Here is a 24,269-nt window from a genome sequence, read left to right as displayed (position 1 = left end):
AGAAATCTTGAAAGATGTAACATCCTGCCTTTAGGGCCTAATTTTGGGAGATTCTGAGCACCTTCAGCTTTAATTGAAGTTGGTGGGCCCTGTAGGAGCTCACCATGTTTGAAAAAACAACCCTGTGCCTTTTTCTTGATTTCACTTGACTTCAGATCAGGGCATGAACCCCTTAAGGTTCATTAGACAGATCAGCTACATCCTATAATATAAAATCACCTAAAGGAAAGGTTTGAGATGAAGAGCGCACAGTTACATTAGTTTTCCAGCAAGATTTATCCACTGGTAATACGACTTAATACACGAAGTCAACAACCTAGGCCCCAGATGTGTAGACCCTCATACTAACGTGGAACCCCATTGGTCAGTGAACATTTGGGTGTGTATGCACAACCCTGATCTTCTTGTATGCATGTGTTGGTGGGTATTTGTATCTCACGTGCTTTGTGACCTTGAGGAAAGTTAATTCTCCTCTATATGCCCCTGTTTCCCCTCCCTTTGTCTTGTCTGTTTAGGTTGTAAACTCTTTGGAGCGGAGACTGTGTCTCTTAGGGGGCCTTATTGTGCCAGATGCTACACTATCACCTGTGGAACCTCTTGGGTGCTGCTGTAATATTACAAAATAATATTAATGAGATGGGCCTGGAGGATCTGTGTGCTCTCTCACCTGTCACTGTAAAATTCTGCATGGCTGTGGAGAACAGCATTTCAATAACCTTGAAGTTTCTAAATGGCCATGAGCCAACCATGTTTTACCCTTTTCTCTCTTACTGGCAGAGTTATTGCAAGCTGCTACCATTTTTCAGTAGCCTTAATCGAAAACATGGGGAGAGCTGTGTAACCCTCAATGCCAGAGAATAGACAATGGATCCCACAATCCCAGCAATAAGGAGAACTTTGTAATCTTGCAGCATCTGACTGCCAAAGTGACCTTGAGCTAGTTGCAGCTCCTTGGTCAGCAGCCAGTCATGGCATCCCTTGTGCTACTTGCAAACAAGAATTAGGCAGCCTTGTTTCTGGAGTAAGAAGAGGGTCCCTCTAGCAAACCTTTTTTAAAAAAAACCAATCTGCATTGTGGTGGTGGGTGGTGTGAAAATAATGCAAAGTTTCCAAATTGCTGTTCAGTTCATTGTATGCTAGTTGGGCCCAGGAGAGAATCCGCTATCTCCTTCAAATGATTATGCAAATATGACTAAGTATCTGAATACCTATTCCCACTTTTTATCCTCTGTAATCTAATGTCTCCCTTGACGCAATACTGTTTCAAATTATCTTCAGTGAGTAATGACTTGCATTTAGCATTTTATACCAAACTGTCATATAGATCATTTTGTGTAATACTTTACATAAATTAGAGATGCTCTCCTATGGCATGGACGCTGCTGCCGGTGTTTTTTAACAAGATTAAAAGTGCAAACAACACAAACCTGGTGTAATTTGGAAACAAACAAACAAAATAAAATGGCAAACTTGGAGTCATGTATTACATGTTAGTTACAGTAAATTAGAGTGCCATTAGTTGAGGCCATTCAGGGAGGCTATCCCTAAGCATAATTACTTTTCACAATGTAAAATGCTAGCTCATAGTCATTACCTCTTTTAATGGCTGTTCAGTGGCCTATGTAGAATGGTTGATGGGTCTCTGGAAGCTAGTAGACTGGTGTCCTCGTCTCAGAAATACATACGTTAGCATTACCTTCCTTGTTGGCTGACCCAGGAAGGAGGTGAAAGATTGAATGGGCCATGTGAAAGAACTTCCATTTTATTCCTATAGGAGGTCTCTGCAGGTCAAGGTGGAGGTATATGGGTGGAATGCTGTTTAGGGGGAGTTAGCATTGCTGCCACACTTTGCGTAGGAGCAGACTGTGCTTATCCCTACTCATGGGGGTTAGCAGCTTACTCTGCAAGGAGCAGGGGCGGCTCTAGCAATTTTGCCGCCCCAAGCACGAGGGGCGCTCTGGCGGTCGCTGGTCCCGCGGCTCCGGGGGACCTCTTGCCTGCGGAGGGTCAGCTGGTCCCGCGGCTCCGGTGGAGCATCCGCAGGCATGCCTGTGGCGGCTCCGGTGGAGCATCCGCAGGCATGCCTGTGGGAGGTCCACCGGAGCCGCCTGCCGCCCTCCCGGCGACCGGCAGAGCGCCCCCCACGGCATGCCACCCCAAGCACGCGCTTGGCGTGCTGGGGCCTGGAGCCGGCCCTGGCAAGGAGCCCCATTCATTTAGGGAACTATTCAACAGGGATAAGGATAGTAGAATCATTTGTCCCTCTGTATCATAAATAGAACCTAGCCTCTAGGCTGTGTCATTCTGGCAACTTTCAAAACTGCACTTAAAATGAATTTTATGATTCCCCTTCACAAGAGAGTGTGAGTGAGATTATAATTAAATGGAAAAACCGATAAAAGGAAAAATACTCAGTTTCCAGTTTGAGCCTGTAAATTTTTATAGCCTTTTATTTGCTTGAAATAGAGATTCCACCCCACCCCACCCCCGTAGGATACATGTTAGATTGAGTGGTTGTGGGTCTGCTTTTCTGTTTTGCTTTTCTTTTTTAGTACAAAATTTATATGTGCTGTGGCATTGTAGGAGGAAGCAAGTCATGAATAATCAACATCTTGAGGAATGACCTATTGCGTATGTTTACAACTCTGTTAATGAAGTCTTTGCACAGAATCAGTCACTAAAGCTGACACCATATTGTAGTATGATTCAGGGGAAGTGAACGCTTTCTTATTCAGCATAAACGAGTGAATAAGAGTGCTGCTTCTCTTTCTTGTTTTTCTTTAAGCAAAGTTCAGGCTGTTCATAAAAACCTTCGCTACCCACTCAGAAAAATTTTCAGCGTTTTATGTCCAGCCTACAGATGCAGAACATGAAACAGATTCTTTGACGTAAATAGAAGCAGGGCACTAGAATAAAGGAATATTTTCTTGAAAGGAAGAATTATTAGAATAGGAAATAGTCTCCCAGGGGAGTGGTCGACGGTCTTTAATCTATAAATGGAACTGAGCAAAATGCTTGAATATACTCTAGTAAACAGTTATGTGTTAAGGAATAAGTTCATCCCAGAGCAGAGGACCTATCCAAGGCCCTATATTAAGAGATGCGTAGAGAAGCTTGTAATAGGACTACACTTGGGTGGATTTCACCCATACAGAGTGGGATGGACAAGGTGACTTAAGAGTAAAGTGTGACAAAACTTCCTCCCCCCCCCCCCAAGATTTGTTGGCAATTTTGAAAAGTTGGAAAAAATAGTTTCAGGCCAAACTAAGCTTTTCATTTTGATAAAATTGAAGAGTTTTAATGACCATTAAAAAAAATAAAATTAAATGAAATTTTGAAGGAGGGGAAAAAAGAGTCCTGTGGCACTTTAAAGACTAACAGATTTATTTGGGCATAAGCTTTCATGGGTAAAACCCCCACTTCTTCAGGTGCACGGAGTGAAAATTACAGAAACAGATCCAAATAAATCTGTTAGTCTTTAAGGTGCCACCGAACTCCTCGTTGTTTTTGTGGATACAGACTAACTCGGCTACCTCTCTGATATTTGGGGAAAAAATTCAAACCAAAAAATCAAAATGTGGTGTTTGGAAAATATCAAAACAAAACATTTAGATTTTTTTTCCAAAATGCAAAATTTGCCAAATTTAACATGAACTTGCAAAATATTACAGTAGTGCTGAATCTACATTTTTTTTTCCCACTGGAAAAAATGGCTGAAAAATTTCACCCATCTCTACTTGATAGGTCTCTTCCATCTCAGATATTCTATAATTCTTGTCTCTAGTGTCCATATTTTATACTGTTGCACGGTTGATTAAAGCATGTGCAATCAGCTCATTTTGTGCTTCTCAGTGATGTTCAATTTTCCAGCTTGACATGATCACATTTCAAGTAAGTATCCTCCCTAACGCTTAAAGGTGTTGCATACATTAATAATCACTGGATAAAGAAATTATTCACATGATGTGTTTAAATAGTAGATATGAAAACCAGAACCTTAGGAAAGAGTATATAGTTTGTAACTGAGATGTAAATCAGTGGTTCTAATTGTTTTGTTTTTAATAATAGAAAAGGTGGAGAGGGTCTTCGCAGGAGAAAACTGTTGAGGGAATGTGACGGGGGTGGTAGTTTGTTTTAAAGTCAGCATTAAGTAACAAGGTAAGTAATGTAGCTCTGGTCAAAAAATAGTGGACATTTTAAATGGAAAACATTGATCAACGGTGTAAACAAAAATACCACCACCTACCTCTTTTATAGCATTTTCCTTAATAGATCTCAAAGCACTTTATAAATGTTTTTTGTTTGCTAAGATTATTTTGAAATGTTATACTACTCCTCTGTTTTCTGAGGAATAAGTCATTACAAATTCAGTTTTAAATAAATGTTTTAACGTTATGCTTGTAGTAAAACACGTTTTCACACAAGCTGTTCTCACACACACACACACACACACACACACACACACACACACGAGTTCGGATGGATGTCTCAGCAAATGGACATGTGCTAAAATGATCTATTCATGCATAGCATTGAAGAGTTTTATTTGTAATATACTGGACCACCTCCATTCAAGTACATATAGCTATACCAGCTGAGGTTCTGGTCCACATTATATTAGATTAGTCTCAAGATTTAACATTGAATGCATTCTCTATTCATAATTTTCTCAAGTCTCCATGATCTTAAATGACATAAAGTCACATTTTAAATAGTTGCTTAATCTTATAATTCTCCTGAGACCCATTTTCATGGCAAAACTCTGACCAGCTTTTTAGTACTTCTGTCACAAAACAAAATATATAGTTGATTGCTACATTCTGAATTGGAGAAAGTAAACCAAATGCTAGAGTGGCTGGAGTGGCATTCAGAAGCCTGCTATTTACACTAGATATGGCACATGAAAAGTCTTAGTCTTCACTGTCTTCAGATATATTATCCCATGAATACCAGATTGATGATAAAAGTGGAACATTTTTTTTGTCTGAAGAAACTTTTGATAGCAAAAGATCAATGTGTTTAATCCATAAAGACTTGGGTGATTTTATTTGAGGCTGGGTAAAGTGCTGAGTGATAGAAAGTCTTCATGGTATAGAGTGTTTGTTGGACTTTTGTAGGCGAAAATGCTAATTTTTCTTCAAACATAAACAGAGTAGAATTTAAATGAGCTCACAGTAAGTGCTGCACATAAGATCTGTTGCTGTTGATATTGTAAGGAACTGGTTTGTTTCATTTCAGTGTTCTTTGGGAAGTCAGGTGGTCATAATGCAGCCAATGCTGACCAGAGAGTAACATGTACACACAGCAGACTGAAAGCTTTCCAGAGCAGAATTTGGCATTCCTAGTTCTTTAAACTAGCTGGTGACTTCGATCTTTTCAAGAATTTTACACTTGTTTGCAGACCATCACAACATGTTTACCCCTCAGTAAATAATATGGCAATATAAAATAAGGGAAGAGTATGCCAAGCAAATAACAGATCCTTACCCTGGAGAACTTGGCAAAGAACTACTTTGATTACAGTCTAAATACACTATAATTAATTGTCGACACAGTGCTCTGTGCTATTACACGACTCAGCAGACACAGTCTCTGCCCCACAGAATTTACAATCTGGATGGCAGACAAAACAATAGAAACAACATCCTGGGTATAGAATAGGTATATGTGATGTGCTCATTTTAGCCTCCTACTAGTTTGGCTTTTAGGGTAAATCTACAGTGCGCGGGGAGGGGAAACCATGGCAATGAGTCTGAGTCAACTGTTTTGGGCTTGCAGGGCTTGCGCTAAAGAGCTAAAAATAGCAGTATTGACATTCATGCTCAGGCTTGGAGCTTGGGTTCTGAGCCCTTCCTCCCCCCGCACCTCAGCAGGTTTTAGAGCCTGGGTTCCTGTTGAGTGTGAACATCTACACTGCTATTTTTAGTCCCAGAGCACAAGCCCCACAAGAACTGAGTCATTTGACCAGGCTATGAGACTCAGTGCTGTGGGGTTGTTTTTGTTTTTGTTTTGCAGTGTAGCTGTACTCTTAGACCATAGTTGGAAGGGAAGAGGAGCAGCCCTTGGCAAACATTAGTTGGGAGGATTCTAAACTCTGAATGGGTGGCAAAATGGCACAAAGATGGGAGATGGCAAAGGAGGACTCAAAAGGAGTAGATAACATATTGATGTACAGAGGGGGTGGAGGGTTGGACAAAACCAGGGCAGAAACTGGCTAGAACCAACTTCTGCGTGCATGTAGCAGAATAAATTGCTCTGTTGTCAGAAAGGAAAGCTATGTCAAATGGTGAGAAACCTTCTTAATATTTAAGAAGCAGCCATCAGAAGCTATTCAAAAACCCTTTTAAAATTCAACATGCAATGGCTCAAAAGCAAGTTGAAACAGTCAAAGGAAAATAGTCACATTCTAGGGGTACTGAAAAGTGGAGTTGTGTTTTAAAATGAAGACAAACATTAGCAAAAAAACAGGAAAGCAGGTTTGATTAAGGAAATAGTGGACCTGGTTTTAAAATTAAAATCTGTTCTGAATCTACTGTTGTTAATCTTACTTCATGCTTAACTCAGAATGGTTCCAGCATGAATCTTCTCCCTGAAGGAACTTATCTTCAAAACCAGTCCCCTGCTCACTGAAGAAAATGGGGCTGTCTCTGAGCAAATCTTGGATCATGGTTTGGGCTTTGGGATCCAATAGGCCCTGAATTTGCAGAGATGTTGGTGTCCACACCCTTGCAGGCTCTGCTTACATCATTCTTAAATACTTGTAGCCTGATTTTGAGAGAGACTGAGCTACAGCAGCTCCCGCTGACTTCAATCGCAGTTCCAGGTGCTTAGCCCCCACTTTGGAAAATTAGGCCTCTGGTGAACTTGTTTGTTCAAACAAGGACATGCCAACTTGAAAACATTTGTACCATCCACAGAAAGTCAATTAATGTTCTTATCTCATGAGAGGTCTTAGTTACTGCTGGTAACCTCAATCTCTCCTTTGAATAGTTGTCATGTCTTTCACTAAGCATTTATGTGTGGTGTTTTAATAAAATTTTAACACAGCCTATCAACAGTGAGTCCTGGTCTACACTTCAGACCTATATCACTATAACTACATTGCTCAGGGGTGTGAAAAATCCACATCCCTGCGCAACGTAGTTAGACCAGCCTACCTCCCTGCCCCCCTGGAGACAGCACTAAGTTAACAGGAGAGCTTCTCCCATTAACATAGCTCCCGTCTCTTGGGGGAGTGGATTAACAACGCTGATGGGAGAAGATCTCCCATAGGCATAGCATCTTCACTAAAGTGCTACAGTGGTGTAACTGTGCTGCTGTAGCGCTGCACGTGAAGACATGCCCTAAGTAAATGCTCTCGTTTGCTACTTAGTTTCAATTAGTAGCTGCATAGTGCGCTATTTCACACTCCACTTGGAAACACTAAACGTTCAAACATTGTTAGCTGGTTGGAAAATGGAGGGGGAGGGGGAAGGCTTTTGTGATATGTGTGGATGTAAGTAGTGTGAAGTGTTCTAGTGTTGGATAACAAGGTCACTCTTTCCTGACTGATGCATGTTTATAGGTTGGTTTTTGGTTTTTATTTTTTTTTGTAAAAAACAAATGTAGAACTCCATTTTACTTAAGCGAGGTTAGGGAGTCCTGTGCCATAGATTTTTGTATCTATTTATTTATTTTAAATATCAGTCTTCTTAGAAGGGCTTACTCAGGTCACTTTATATTGAGGATTTGGTATTCTTTTTAAGTAGGATTGATGTGGAGAAGAACCTCTGCCTGCAAGATTGATTTTAGTTTCTCCAGAAAATCTGTTTGAAAATAGTGTACAGAAAAACTATACAACATAGAATGGATGCATCAATACAGAATGCTGGTCTTATTTAGCTTGAAGCAAGGGGTCAATATAATATATACATAAGTCTCCCCCATGCTAAAAATTCCTTTATTTTACCTTATTAATGTTCTTTTCTGTATTTGTGTCCTGCAGTATCTGCCCATGTCAAGGGTACCCTAAGATTGAACAGTACAGCAGGATTTTTTTTTTTAAAAGAACAGTTTAAGGATCAAACCAGAATGTTATATTTCAACTTTACTGTAGCACAAACTACAAGAAGTAACCAATGGTTTTGTTGGCAATGAGACTGTTGGTGCAAAAGAGATTGGGCCAGCCTCTACATATAATAAGGACCAAATAGAGGGCAAAGTCTCAGAACAAAGGGTACCAGAAACATAGCACAGACCATTTAAACCAATGGGAGTTTAACGTTTTCCATAAGCTCAATTTCTTAATTCAACATTGGAGGTCCAATGTGTGGCGAAAGGCTTACTCCTACCAGATGCTGAGCACTTTGGTCCCGATCCACATATGTACTTCACCACATGGTTAATTTTAATCATACACGTAGTCCCATGCATATACTGATGTGTTCTAATGGATAAAGACCAGGGTGTCAGCTCCTTGTAGGACTGAGTGCAAAATTCTGAAGTCTTTAAAACATAGTCAGTCAAAAAAGCTCTCATTGATTTAAAAAGTTAGTGTTTGCCCATCATGAATAAGAATCTCTTGTTGTTAATGTACTAAGGCCTTGTCCCTCACAGTTCTAATGAAATCAGTGACACTGCTTGAGGAATTTGTGCCTTCCTTACTCATGCTGAATTAGTGCCAATTTGGTCTTTTATTAATATGAGAAGAGGAGCATATGACTTCATAGGGAAGGTAGGAGAAGTAAAAGAACAAGGTAGAGGGGGTCTTACTATTATTAATTGATAATAATTAATAATGAATACCTAGCTCTCTCAGAGTGCTCTTCAGCAGATTTCCAAGTGCTTTACAAAGAAGGTATGTATGATTATCTCCACTTTATGGATGGGGAAACTGAGGCACAGATATGTTAACTGAATTGTGGTGATGCCTAGGAGCCCCAGTCATGGACCAGGACCTCACAGTGCTAGGCACTGTACAAACGTAGAACTATGTTCATGTGGTCTCTTGAGAAGCTGCTGCTGCTGACTTTCAGAGGTACCAAGCACCAGTTGACTTGAAGTTGAGGTTGCTCAGCTGCTCTGAAAGTCAGGATGCTTGAGAATAACAATGTATAGATAACTGTTTTATAAGAGTCCTTGAAGTTGGCTTTTAGCAGGGTCCTAAGGGAGGTATTGTGGCCTCAGGCTGTTGGGAAGGGAGTTCCAGGCAAAGGGGAAAATAAGAGAAGCAGGCTAGCGCAAGATATCCTGTTGTCCAAGCATACTTTCTTTTTAATGTATGTATTGCTTTTATTTTCCTTCTGTTATTCCTGGCTCATTGCCTGTGCTCAGTGTCCATAACAGTGAATTCAGAAATAATCTCAAGATTTTATTATGGCGACCCCTGCACGTTTGCTGTTTACTTACAGACCTCGCTGCCCCAAGGGAAGCAGTTTCTACTGGAGACTCTGCAGATATGTGAAACCACTGCTCGTATTTCATTCCAGTCCCATCATGGGATGCCAGGAGCATTTATGATGCTTGAAAAATGCCTTTGCATGCCCCAATTTGTACTAGTGAATATTAATAAAAGGCAATAACTCTCGCATGCTTTCTCTCTTCCACACTCACTCTTTCTGTATTTCCCCCCTTTCCTTAACTGTTGTTCTGGGGATAGGAGGGGTTTTATTACCCACTGTGTCATTGCCACGAGGTAATACTTCACAGCTATAGTATCATTGCCTTAAAATGTGACGTTTAAGAAACAAACTGGAGTAGCCCTGATGATTCTGTTAGTAGTGTCCATGTTTAGCTGTCCCTATTTAAATAATTAGGTGGGCAGTGATAAAGTGTATTACCTTTCCAAAAAACCTGCTGACATACTGAGTATGTGATTTCTTGTTGGGAGGGCAGGGAGTAGGGAGAATAACAAATGAGTAGGTCACTGAGGGGAAAGAACATATTGGCCATACTTGGCCAGACTAATGGTCCATCTAGACCAGTATCCTTTCTTCTGACAGTGGCCAATACCAGATGATTCAAAGGGAATGAACAGAACATGGGAATTAATCAAGTGATCCATCCCCTGTCCTCTAATCCCAGCATCTGGCAGTCAGAGGCTTAGAGACACAGAGCATGAGGTTGCATCCCTGACCATCTTGGCTGGTAGACATTGACATTATCTAATTATTTTTTGAACCCAGTTATAGTTTCCCTGGCGATGAGTTCCTTGGGTTGGCTGTGCTTTGTATGAAGAAGTACTTCCTTTTGTTTTAAAACCTGCTGCCTATTAATTTAATTGACTCCTGGTTCTTGTGTTACATTAAGGAGTAAATAACACTTTCTTCACACCATTCTTAATTTTATAGGTCTCTATCAAATCCCCCCTTAGTTGTTTCTTTTCCAAGCTGAACAGTCCCAGTCTTTTTAATCTTTGCTCACGTGGAAGCTGTTCCATACCCTTAATCATTTTTGTTGCCTTTCTCTGTACCTTTTCCATTTCTAGTATATCTTTTATGAGATGGGGTGACCAGAACTGCACATAGTATTCAAGATGTAGGTACACTGTGGATTTATATAGTGGCATTATGATATGTACTGTCTTGTTATCTATCCCTTTCCTAATGCACAAAGCAAAGAGTGGTGATTGTGTGGAACAGCAGGAGAGGAGGTTTTGAGGGAGGGAAAGAATCTTTCCTTATTTTAGGGGGAAAAATATTTAAATTTCATGTGCAGATGCTGAGCCCATATTGGGAAGTCAAACATGCATATTTTTCCAGTGGTGTGCTACTCTGTGGAATAGGAAGCTATGAATCCTGTTTAAGCGTAAGAAATACATAAAGGATGCACCAGTAAGTTAACTGCAGTGCCTCTTCCCTTGTGTTAGGCCTGAACTAATCATTAACATATTATAATAATATTAATAATTAATAACATATAGTCACTAGCTGCCCCATCTGAAATTGTGTTCCTGTTGTGTTAGGCACTGCACAGATAGGTAAATGTGCTTTGTGGCAAGGACTCTCTTGTAATCTATATAGGCCAGGGTCAGAGAAAGGAAGTTGTTATCCCGGTTTCACAGATGTAGGATTTAGGCACAGAGAGATTAAGTGACTTGGCCAAGGTCATACAGAAAATCTCTAGCATGGCTGTAAACTAAACTCAGGGCTTCTGGGTCCCCACAAAACCACGCTCTTCACAATTCTGAAAAACTCTGCTAATGAAACCAATCAGTAATGTATTGAAACAGGCTTTTCTTGTGACCTGAAGCTTCTTTGCAGCCATCAGGTGTCTTCTACTTTTGAGCTCTGGCATTTCCCAGGAAAATCTCATAGACAAAAATAAATAAATCCTGTATCTCTGCAGATCAATTTACACCAAATGGTTGAAGAGGAAGTAAGAGGAAAGAAAAAGAAGTGTGCTCATGTGACTGTTAGTTACTCTGTGTGGGAAGTCATGCAAAGATCATAAGTAGCTGAGCAAATTTTTAGATAAAGTAGATGGGATGGAATGATTGCAGCAACCAATATTAACAGAAGAATCCTCCCTCCACCCCATGCTCCCTACCAAATATAACACACACTGCGGCAACAAATAAACTCACCAGTATTTACTTTCTAATTGCCACATTCTGTGAGATGCAACGTTCACGTACGGTGAAAAGGATGATTCACAATCAGCTCTTCAGCATCCTAAGTCATGCCAGTTAAACTGCTCATCAAATTTCTTAGCTGAGGAAATGTTTAAATTTTAAATCTAATTAATAACCAGCTACTGACCTATTTCTCTATACTTTTTAAATTAGAAACTTACTGGGTGGTTTTCTATTATTTAAGTAGGCCAAGATTTTCAAAAGTGACTAATGATTTTGCGTCCTGGAAAGGGGCCTGATTTTCAGAAAGGGCTGAGCACCTGCCTTATTAGGAGGAAGGATGACACAGGGATTAGGATGCTAGCCTGGGACTTGGAGAGACTTGGGGTCTGTTCCCTGTTCCACTACAGATTTCCTGCATGACCTTGGGCGAGTCAAATAGTCATTTCTTGCCTCAGTTTTCCATCTGTAAAATGAGGATAATAGCATTGCCCACCCTCACAGGAACAGTGTGAGAACAATACATTAAAGATTGAGATGTGCTCAGATCCTAGGTAGTAGGGAGCATATAAATACATCTCTACACCGATATTACGCTGTCCTCTGGAGCCAAAAAATCTTACTGTGTTATAGGTGAAACCGCATTATATCGAACTTGCTTTGATCCACCGGAGTGCGCAGCCCCGCTCCCCCCGGAGCACTGCTTTACCGCGTTATATCCGAATTTGTGTTATATCGGGTTGCGTTATATCGGGGAAGAGATGTACCTTAGCTAGATATTGAAATCTGGTGCCTCAAATTAAGGCAAAATCAGTAAAGGAAGCAAGATTTGTTTGATAATTAGATATAACAGGGGGTATCTGATAGGAATAAAGCTTCCACAATAATATGACATGGAATAATGTTAATTGTTCTAATACTGTAGGGTTATTGTTATATTTAGCTGAGTTCCAGTTCACACTTTTGGGAGATTGATTTTTTTTTTTAAAACCATTTAAAAATCTCTTTGATACTCTTAGAAGTTTAGGTGAGGGGCTAGAAAGATCTCATTAGAGTTCGCTAAAGCAATTTTTTACCTCTCCTCTCCCCTCCCCACTGATGCTTTTATGGCTTTTCCCAACGGTGCTTGACTGTGTGTATGTTTCATATATTGCATTGGTAAGCATAACTGTAGAGCATGTGAAAAAAATGAAACTCGGCTCGAAGTGTCCATAATTCCAGCTCATTTGTGAGTGATGAGTGTGGAATCTGCAAGCACTACAAGAAAATGCAAAAGCAGATTTTTTTTTTTTAAAGATAATTTTTCCCCCAGTGTGGAAGTGTAATTCCAGAACGAAATATTGACAGGCTCATAAGATGGTATACGTTATCTATGGAGATTATCTGTTTGGGTTTGTAGCTCAAAATACTGAATTTGTAAAGAAATTGTAGCTTGTTTCATCTGAACTCTAGAAGTGGGCTTCATAAAATGACCAATGAAACTCAGATAGAGCTAGTGCAGTAAAAATAGCTGGGTAGTCACGGCAGCACAAGTGGCTCACTCTCTCAGGTAGGTACCTAAAATCTCAGATGGGATTGTACTGGAGTCTGCTAGCCCCTCTTGCTGCTTGTGCTGCCACAGCTATACTTGTATATTTAGCGCACTAGCTCAATCAGAGCTAGCACAGGTATATGTCCTTGAGCTGAAAACGACACCTTCAAGCTCCGGTGTACACGTAGCTTTAGGCAGAGAGAGAAATGAGGTAGAATCACCATAGGCTAGCATAGAAATGCTAGTCATGCTGTTGTACCTACATGTACGTATGAGAGAAGCGTTTCAGGATATAGAGGGAGGGGTCACAGAACTCAAGATTTTCTCCATTTGTGTGTTTACTGACTTTAGAACTAAACTAACCCTGAAGTATTTTAACTGAACTGAAATAGTTTTAAAATTTATTTTTTTTTCTTTTAAGCAAAAAAGTGCGAGTGTCAGAGAGCAGGTTGAAAGGGGAAAATGCAAACATTTAAACTATTTTTTTCCTGATTTGTGTGTGTTGAATTTTGACTTCTTTACATTTTGAACAGCTGTCATTTCCATGGGCTGTTTTTATTTTATAGTACCAGTTTCACTGACATTAATTCAGACACACATGCAATTTCTGGAGAGGGGGGAGTTTGTCATCATTGTAACACTTCTACTGTCATAAACTGGGCTCTGTGGTAACAGCAAGATCAAGAAAGGTAGCTGTTCACAGTATTTATGTAGAAATCAGTGTAAATGTAGAATAGTTAATTTGCAGCAAGTTGTAGGACTAGGGAAAACGTGTCATAATGTCCACAATGTGTTCAAATGTGCCTTATCTTCAGAGTTCTGTTTCAAAGCCCCCTGAAGTCAATGAAAAGATTCCCAGTGGCTTTAGATCAGGCCTGGTAAGAGGCTGGGACACACGTCTTCATAAAGATCTTGTAGCAAAGAGCCAAGACCTCATACAGCCATATTCCTGGTAGGGACTGGGAATCTACCCATCATCTTAGGGTCTGAGCACCTCCCAGATAAATTAGTTTGAAATAATGCTGTATCTACTAGACTTTGTGCACCAGGTGATGGGTTCTGTAGGAATAGTACTATTTAAGGTTTAGTATAGCAGGAGAGGATATCAGGCATATTGTATTGTCCTTTGGAGAAAGCAGGGACAAGGTAAACCACCTTCCCATTCCTTAATGTACCTAACTTTAGAGAAGTAGTATGGTTAACTGATTGCCCAACTGTGCTATCTGAAGGCAAAGATGTAATCTATTCTACTCTACTCTGCATAGATTCGTATACACTCCTCATCACCATTGTATATGAGCACCTACCAGTAGTGCAATAATTGACTAACTGATATCTGTCACTTGTAATGCCTTCTTTCTCATCATCTTGTGTGTGTGGTGTAGGGTTTTGTTTGTTTTAATTTGTACATGCAGCTGTGTTTTTACTAAGCCAGGAGAAAGCCTCTCACCTGTAGGGTCAGTCATGCTCTCTCTGCTCTTGCTCTAGTATAGAATGCAAAGAGGAAATGCAAATCTGTCGCGTGAAACAAATCCATCGCAGTTTAATTTTTCCAAAGTGAGAATATGCTGCAGCAGTTGGTTTTATTCCCCTCTCTAGCATAACTTGTGTCATGTTGGCACTTGATTGCCTTTGTGTAGACTTTGGGCACTGCGACTAACACTTCAGGGAGAAGGCTGGAGAGGAAGCAGTGACCTTAGATGCATAACGTTAGTAAAATTAGTACAGGTCATTTCATGCCAGAAAGCAGAAATCTGCAGATAGCATATGTCTAGCAGCTTTGCCAACCCCATCTCAAAATAAATTGGTGTTAAATGCACACAAGATGACCATCATAATCTCTCATTGTGCTAATAAAACTACTTATCAGCTGTGTATGTATTGTCTACAAGTGGTGTGTCTCATGCACAGTGGGTCATATCTCTTGCAAAAGCTCAACATCACACTTAAAACAATTGCATGTATTCACTCTAGGAGCCACCTGTACTCAGCAGCATCTTCCCTTATTTTTGCCTACCATTTAAAAAAAACCTAAAATGTTTTTAAATAATGTTTTTCTCATCCAAGACTGCTTCCTTTCCTACTTCCCTCTGTGACTGTTTGGTTTTTTTTGCAGTCAGTCAGTGCTATTCTATCTGGGCATGCAGGGTTGACAGTCGTCGTCTTCCAACATACTGCAACTTCTTGAACCCTCCCTTTCTCCTTTTCTCACCACCCTATTGCCCCTCAGCATCACTGCAGGCTTCTAGTGACATTTAGAAGGTGCCAAGCACCTTCAGCTACTATCTATCTCAATGGGAATGAAGGGATTTCAGTACTACACACATTCTGGCCCTAAAGGAGTGATTGCTAGTTATTTCAGTCTCCTATTTTGCAAAGATTATGCATGTGCTTAACTTTTGGTGCATGAGTAGTCCTATCCAACTCAAGAGAATTACTTGCGTTGAAACTGGTACATGTGCATCAGTTTTTGCAAGAGCAGGGACTTGGTGTCACATTTTCAAGAGCCCAGCTCCCAATTAGGAACCTAAATAGGAACCCAGTTTTCCAAAGTGCTCGGTACCTAGCACTTCCCATTGTGACCGTTGGAGTCAGATGTTCAAAAAGGCTACCCACCCACCCATCAAGCTTGCCTGCAAATCTGGCCCTGAGCTACTTTCAAAAGTCTGGCAGCAATCCTGGGCGCTGAGCATTTTGGAAATCCAGTCGTTAGCGCACAGGCTTTTTGCTGCTTCATTCTCTTCCTATGGGGGAAAGGAATTAGATTTTATATCAGCAGGATAAAAACTCAATAAGTATGCACCGTACAATACACATTACTTACAAAACTAGTCAGTGAAAAAGCCCACTAGATGAGAAACCCCTACTTCCTATAAGAATGGTCTCCATTGACTGCAGTTATAACCCCCCTCCTCTTCCCACCCATTCTATTTAATGTGTGTGCACCTATTTCTTTATTCTTAATTAAGTCTTTTCTTAAAAACAAAAAAGTGTGTGCCTTTCGGGGCTAAACTCAATTTAATTAACAATATATTCTGCCAGACTCTCAGATATTATTACACTTGTATTTCTTGCCTGCAAGACACACTCTTCTTATTTGTACAGTTAACAGACTAAATAAAACCATAAAAAGGGTAATATTTTTAACTCCAGAGTTTTGTTACCCCCACATGCACCTTTTAATGTTTGAAATTAAACAGCAGGGAGATTTAGGCTGAATGTTTCAAGGCCATTATAGTTAGCTATACCTCAGAGATCCATTCAGCACTTCAGTGCTAACAGAGCACTTAATCCACGTCACTGGAGAGACTCTGGGGTGTGCGCCCAACGGAAGGCATTTATTTACCAAATTAAAAGCACAGCAAGTAAAAGCCTGCGTTGTATTTAAGCACATTTTATCGACTCCTATTCTGTTGCTATTTACTAAATTTTTCACTGATGGAAGATGATGAATGAGCTGATTGCTTGGCTTTCCTAAAGGTGAAATGCATCTTCTCTGATTTATTCCTCTCACATTGACAAAACAGCTTTTGGTGTAATTGGAGACTATCCAACTACAGCTAGATTTGTAGAATTCAGGCAGATTCTCTCACGTCTTTATTATACTCAAAGAGGTTTAAACCACATAATGGAGATTCTGGCTGGTTTCAGATTCAGTGTCAGGTTCGACATCAGTGCCAATATTACATCTAAATACACATAATATGAGTTGTGTATATGTGGTTATATGCATTCTCGCTCTCTCTCCCCACCCTTTCCTCCCCTGCCACATACTCACCTAGTGCAAAGTAGCTTCACTGAAGTCAAGGTAGCAGATTTTCACCAGCCAAGGATATTTTCACTATGCTATGCTAACTTATGCCAGGTGAGGATGTGGCCTAGAGATAGTGTGTGTGTATGTATATGCACACGAGTTGTATATCACATGGTGCATGAGGTGTTTCCATTGTATTATATATGGTAATTGAATATTTGTATTAAATATATATTCTAATAGTTTTTCAGTGGTTAATAAATTACATTTAAAGGGGAAAAATGAACTAGAGAATGTGATAAATAGAAGTAAAGTAAGCACCAAGAACTCAAATCTGTGCTGAGCTCCCAATACCTGCAATGGGAGTTGAATGTGCTTGGGTAGCCCTCCATATTGTCAGGAACTTACTGGTTTTAGTCTCTATTAAAACAACTTTCTGGTAGAGCCATTTTCATGATTCCTTTTGCAGTTTCTATTAGATATGATGGTATTCTGCAGTTTCTATCCTACAGTCATGCAGAGTTGCTGTGCACTGAAAAACAGCGAACAGGTTTTTTCCCAGATGTGGCTGCATTTCAGGGGCAGATGAAACGATCCCGTCCCAGTGTGTATTTCACAGCTATTGACTGAAGAATGAAGTGCCTCAGGAATGAAAGGTGTTGTTTGTTGATGAGGTGGATGGTGTGATACTGGGTGCATGCATATAACTCTTGTTGATAATCAATGGGGTGGCGGTTTACATCCCTCTGATGGCTAGAAGCCGATTTAGTTAAGCCATTGTAGACACAACTGAAGGAGTAAATCTCCCACAATACAGTATGGACCCACACTGCTGATTAAGAAACTGACTTCAGTTAAATTGATACATGGCACTCCTGAAATAAGAGTAGCCACACAAGGAGCTTGCACCAACTAAAACAATTTAGTTAAATCTGTCCCATTTTTCTATGTAGACAAGACTTAAGACTTCATCTCTTCCATGTCTGGCCATTGATCTTCCATATCTGCTTTAGATGTGCCTGTGAAAAGTCTTGGCAAAAATGAGAATGAGATAAATAGTCTTGATAGTGGTGTGGCCTGGTGTTTGAGACATGTCTGTTTCATATAGATGTTTATAATATAGCTAATCCCATAAAATTACTCCACCTCCAGTAGGTCCTCTTCATCTCTAATTTTTATTAAGTCATTTGTTCCACATCCCTCCCCATCCCCAAAATCCCTTGTGTCATGATCTCGGTCTTTTTCTAGGGTTCATCATGTTATATACGCCTTTTCAGACACTGTTGCTAGCTAAAAAGCTAAAATAGAGCGTTCTGACTTGACAAATAAGTCTTCAAATCTTAGAACAGAAGTTCTTTCAATCAGAGTGAGTGATAAACATATTAGATTAATAATGTTGCTTTTCATAGGCGAGGAGGGAGAAATTGAGTCAAATTGCAGCTAGATAACAGACCATTTTTAGCATCTTGCAAATATGAAAAGCCACTATTGTTCATAGGATGTTTTCACATCATGTCTGAGTAATGCCCTGTCATCCTCATTGCTTGTCTTAAAAGAGACATTCTCTGCACCTTAGGTCTTTAAACCACGATTTGAGGACTTCAATAACTCAGACATAGGTTAGGGGTTTGTTACAGGAGTGGGGGAGGGGGTGAGATTCTGTGACCTGCATTGTGCAGGAGGTCAGACTAGATGATCATAATGGTCCCTTCTGACCTTAAAATCTATGAGATGGAGAACTTGTTTGTACACATTTGGTAGGTATAGGCTCAGTCAAGAAACCAGCTTGCTTTCATTTCCTAGCCCAAGGAATTGACCTCAGTATGTGTGCATATATGTATTGAGATATATAAAGGTATGTTGCAGGTTGACTGACTCCAAGAGCATTTGTTATTTCTTTTAAATGGGCCTTGCGGGTGAATAGGCTCAGTGCGTCAGCCAGTTGTTGTTAGGGCATGATTTCACCTAGTTGGTCAAGCGTTTACAAGTTGTTCCCCTCTCTGTGCAAAAACCTTAGCCTTATGACTTCTCTGTAAGGGCCATAACGTTTAGCCCAGGGTTATGTGCAATGCATATCAGCTTGCTTTCCCTCAATTTGTTTCTCAGTTAGTTCATGGTGAAGATAATACGTAAAGTGGAGTTAAACTCACTGAAGCAGCTCTGGGGTGCAGCATGTGCATCTTTCATATTGCTCATGATTTCAAGTTTTTCCATGCAGAAAAACAATTCATATTTTTGAATTGTACTAGGTGCACAAATTTTAGTATTAAAGCAATATTTCTTAAGTCTTATGTAAACACGTATTTTTAAAATGTCAATTACTTTGCCTCGGTGAAAAGTATCAAAGTATTTTTATGACAGACTTTCCATCTTTTAAGTCCTAAGAATTTGGGACACTTCCAGAAACATATGGATGAAATTGAGAGTATTGATAATCCTGTGCTAAAATGGTTCCATCATCTGTAGATTAATTAATTTTAAAAAATCATAATTGATCATTTAAAATGGGTGGCTGCATGTTCATAGCCTTAAAAAAAATTCTTATTGAAAAGGTTCACTTGTTTTGAGCTGTATCTATTATCTGCTTGCTCTAAAGTAGTATGTTTCTCTCTGTCTATATATTTATATTTTGTTTATTATTTATTTGTATTCCAGTTGGAGACACCAACCAAAATCAGGGCCCCATTGTGCTAGGTGATGTACATAGATGTACCACGAGAAAGTTCCTAACTCAAAGACTTAACAATATAAACTCAAAGAGCGAGAGGAGAGAAATAGTATTATGCCCATCTTACAGATGAGGAGCCTGAGGCTCAGAAATATTGAGTGACTTGCCCAAGGTCACACACAGTTTGTGACACAGCTATGGATTAAACAGAGATCTGAGTCCCTTAACCACACGACCATCCCTGTCTGAAAGTATTCTCCTTTCTCCTAAAATAATTCAAAATGCTGTTGGTTTTAGGAAGTTCTGACAGTGGGAAAATTTCGGAAGCAAATATTCCTGCCATTAAACAGGAAAATCATATTAAATATGGATGCAAACTCTTTGAGATGCTAAAAGTTTTGTTTCTGTCACAAATTTAGCAACCTTAATCTGGTGTTATGCACAAAAAAAAAATCAGATCACAGACCTCCAGTGGGATTTAAAAAAAATAAATAGAATAGATAATTTAAATATTTTTTTCTGTGGTTCCATGATTATATCATGTAAATCTTGCCATTGTTTGAATGTGTGTTTTTAAAAATCATTAAGCTTCCCTCTTCCTGGCAGAGTGAAGAGAAAAAGAGAGATTGCATTATTGTTCATTCTTTTGGGAGGTACTATAACGGTTGAGACCAAATAAGTAGGTAAATAGACAGATAAATAGTACATCAGGGGTTAGCCATCTGTGTCTGTCTTGGTGAGTCAGATGTCCATTGCAATAGATTTTTGATTAACAGCATCTGCTTATTAAAAGTAAGCCAAAAACAGTATCTTCGAGAGTTTTCTAAAAGTTTTTTTTAGGATCAGCTTGCATTTATAAGAGGGAAAAGTCCTATGCACTCTTTTTTTTTTTAAAGGAGTGAAAATGCGTTTGGCTCAAGCAGAGTATAGATCCAGAGCAAAGGCTTTGTAAATTATTAATGAGACTATAGTGATCAGCATAATTTATTTATTTATTTATTTTGCTACTGTCAACTCCTACTGTGAAATGTGTGAGTTGATATGGGCTTAGCATAACTAAACACCAGACATACACAACATTGCTAAGAGCACTTAAGTGTTGGGATAGTTTCCCTGCTGTTATTGCAGCAATTCCTCAATTTCCTGATGTGTGGTCTAAGGTTCTGAGTTGGAACTCCCGGTGCAGTCCTGTTTGCTATATAACAGTAAGATCCTAATTTAGCTTTTGCGACAGTTTATTTTAAATGTACAGTATTCTGGAATTAAGAAAATAAATGTCACTCTTCTTTTGGGCAGGGCATCTGTATGCTGCTGTTTTGAACTGGAACAAGTTATACTTTTTATTTGATGACTTCTCGATATGCTTCAGATTTCCCTGATTTCTTACTAGTTTTTTTTGTTTGTTTGTTTGTTTTAAATCAGGGATTCACAGGGATTTGATTCAGAAACTAGCTGGGTTCTAAACCCAGCCCCAGTGAGCAGTAGTTTGCCAGGTGGGTTGGTCTGAGTGGTGATTCTTGTGCGCTCCTTTACTTCTGTTTATAGAATCACAGGAATGGAGGGTTGGAAGGGAATGAGTAGAGCAGGACAATTACCTCCCTTGTCTTACATATGACATTCCAGTTAGTACACCCCAGAATGACACTGGCTTTTTTCTCAACTGTGTCACATTGTCTCGTGTTCAATTTGTAATTCACTATAACTCCCAGATCCTTTTCAGCAGTACTACCACCAAGCCACTTATTCCCAGTTTTGTAGTTGTGCATTTGATTTTTTTCCTTCCTAAGTGAAGTATTTTGCACTTATCTATATTAAATTTAATCTTGTTGAATTCAGACCAGTTCTCCAATTTGTCAGTTATTTTGAATTCTAATCCTATCTTCCAAAGTGCTTGCACCCCCTCACAGCGTGGTGTCATCTGCAAATTTTATAAGCATACTCTCCACTCCATTATCCAAATGATGAAAATACTGAATAGTATCCAGAGCCTCATTAGATACATTCCTTCCCCCACTTCCCCTTCCTCCATGTGGCAGTGAACCATTGATAGCTGGTTTTTGAGTACAGACTTTTAAACCACGTTATAGTAATTTCATCGCCGCATTTTCCTAGTGTACTTAGGAAGATGTCATGTTACACTGTGTCAAAAGCCTCGTTTCTATGGCCTTCCCCCTCTTCTTGCTCCTCTCTTTCATGTGATCCTTTTCTCTCCCAATCTGCCATTGGTATGATGCACAGTGTCAGAATATCGCAAGGACTAACAATAAACTTCTAGAGGCTTATCCAAAGTCCATTGAAATCAAATAAAATGCTCCCATTGACTTCAGTGGGTTTTGGAGCAGGCTCCTAGAGCTGCCATGCGTACAGCCCACCAAATGGCTATGCTTGGCAGCAGGACACATTTGAAACCCCTTACCTAGAAAATGTATGTCACCCCATAAATGTCAGAGTCTCTATCAGTCTGCAGAACAAGAGACCCAGATGCTTCTAATCCTGAGCAGAGAGCTACCTATTAAATCCTTAAGACAGTAAGATTGTCTATTATTTTTAATGATGGCAGAGGACATGAATTTCAAAAGGAAGTCTTATCACAATCAAGGCTTAGCTTCTTTTCACACCTGAAACTACAAAGCACTAATGAAGAAGGGCAGCAAATAGGCTACTGCCTGGATTTAGTTAAATCTAATGTATTCCCTTTTTAAGTGCCTTTGTACTTTCTCTCAGGTCTTCCTTGTTTTCCACGTTATAGTGACCCTAGTGCCGTACTCAGAAATCTTAATACTGCAACTGTATGGAGAGACCCCTTGCTACCAGAACCAGGTTTTATTATTTCTTGTTTTGGAGCAATGCTTGTTGGCTGGGCATTTCAAAGGAGACTATAGGAGTTAGTGGCTCAATTACATTTAAAATGAGAGGTGGGCAAGCAACTCCCTTGAAGTCCTTTCCTGGTGTAGCCTGGTCTATAAATTATGAATAAGAATTTCCAGTTATCACTTTAAGGGTAGGCGGGTTCTTGTCCTCAGATCAGGCTCAATATTGTTAAAAATATTCTATAGTTGAGAACGCCGATGTGCACAGGTGCAACACTCAAACTATAGGAACTCTTTTATATTGACAACTATATAATTTATTAATACATTTAGCAAAGTCACTCACACTCTAATTCAGTAAGGTGGGTAGAGAGAATACAGAAAATACATCTGAACATCCATACTCTCACCATCCCTTGCAGAACAACCTGAAATGTTAGTCATTATCTTCCTCATCACTGTCACCTTCCTCATCCTCACCAGTGTCCGTCATTCTGGGCTCTCCCAAGTGCTACATCTCTCTCTCCTACTACCCCAGGTTGGGATGCCCCTTTTATAATATGTTACGCTGATGTTACCATCTCTAATGCATATTCAATAGGTGTTTCTCCCCTCTTCCTTATATTTATTTCTTCCCCTTATCAATGTTAAGGTGCCCTTCTTCTATAGGTTAGCGTATTCTATAGGTTCAATTCATTGTCATGGCACTCTTACAGTTGGATGATCCATCCAGAACCTTCCAGAAGCTGATGTGTTAGTTCATGTTCTGTGGTTGGCTGATGTCATTATGGACAAAATCCGCCCCCTACACTCTACTTCCAGTTCCCCAAAAGGTATGGGTTACCTACGTTTATCTATGCCAAGTTCATAGGCCTCAAGCCTAATGCTAACTGTTGAAGCCAATGTCTTACAGGATACAAGTCTGTAGGTTCCTTGCATTTCCTCGGACTATAATAAAGCATAATGTAATGCAAAGCAGTGACTATAATAGAGGTCAGATGGCCCACTGGGCTACACTGGTCAAAAAATGTGTAACAGATCTCCTGAGCTCATCAGGTGTTTCCAGAGTTCTATGACTCTGAGAACTGATGCTACTTTCTTTTTATGCTCTCTGAACACAAGCCTCATTCTGGTTTGATCTCCTATTTTAGAGTTGATCCAAAGCCCATTGAAGCCAACTGAAAAAACTCCCACTGACTTTCAGTTGAGTTCACTGGACTTTGGATCAGCCCCTAACTCCCTTGAGTGCTGATAACCTACATCACAAATCCAGTCTATCTCTTCTGCAATAATCAATGACTGTCCATCTATACAAAGTAATACAGAGAAAATTGAGCTAAAGATGGAACTTTATTAAGTTTTTCTGTTATGGAAATCAGTGGAAATAAATTAGGAGGTAGATTGAAGTCTAGGTGTCATGCTTGAAGTGTTCATGGAGTGGCTGTTTCTGGAGAGGTTCCAGTTCTTCCTTTACTTCTGTTTTTGACTGTTGTTTTCTCTTCCTTTTGGGTGGGATGGTGGTAAGAGAGAATATTTTCCAAGTGACAATTTTAATTGATGAAAGAACTTATAGTAAATGCCAGGCTTCCAAATGATGGTAATTAGCTTTAACTTTTGTCTACTGAGCGCAGAAACACCTATTATTTTAAAACAGAGCTTATGAAAAGGTCTGCGGGGAACACTTGGGTTAGCTGATCTACTTCACTGAAGCTTGCGAGTAATAGGGAGTCTCATCTATTTTTGCTGCTTTTCCCTGTCCTGGTAATATGGGAAATAGATATTTTTAGGAGCTATTTTGGGACACCTAGTTTTAAATGCACATTTTACCTCTGCTCTATGCTTAGAGACAGATTCTGCTATGGTTGTTCACATCAAATAGTACCTTACTTCACAAGTAGTGCCACTGAAATCAATGGGACTATCTGCAAAATAAGGTACTACTCAATGTGAGTAAG

At 39.7% G+C, this 24,269-nt stretch overlaps 1 protein-coding gene across 8 annotated transcripts in view; it reads left to right on the top strand.

The window, feature by feature from the left end:
* Positions 1–24,269, top strand: part of UNC5D (unc-5 netrin receptor D) — a 297,576-nt gene that overhangs the window by 86,651 nt on the left and 186,656 nt on the right. The window contains exon 1 of one of the 8 annotated variants that reach the window (XM_045007075.1): positions 23,070–23,147. The exons of the other annotated variants lie outside the window; for them this stretch is intronic. Within the exon in view, the coding sequence (XP_044863010.1) occupies positions 23,102–23,147 (46 nt within the window). The 5' untranslated portion in view covers positions 23,070–23,101. Of the gene's footprint in view, positions 1–23,069; positions 23,148–24,269 lie in introns of those variants that run through there. 8 annotated transcript variants of the gene reach the window in all.

This window comes from Mauremys mutica, chromosome 2 (assembly GCF_020497125.1).
Source record: "Mauremys mutica isolate MM-2020 ecotype Southern chromosome 2, ASM2049712v1, whole genome shotgun sequence".
Lineage (NCBI taxonomy): Eukaryota > Metazoa > Chordata > Testudines > Geoemydidae > Mauremys > Mauremys mutica.
This window is presented reverse-complemented; position numbering and strand designations above follow the sequence as displayed.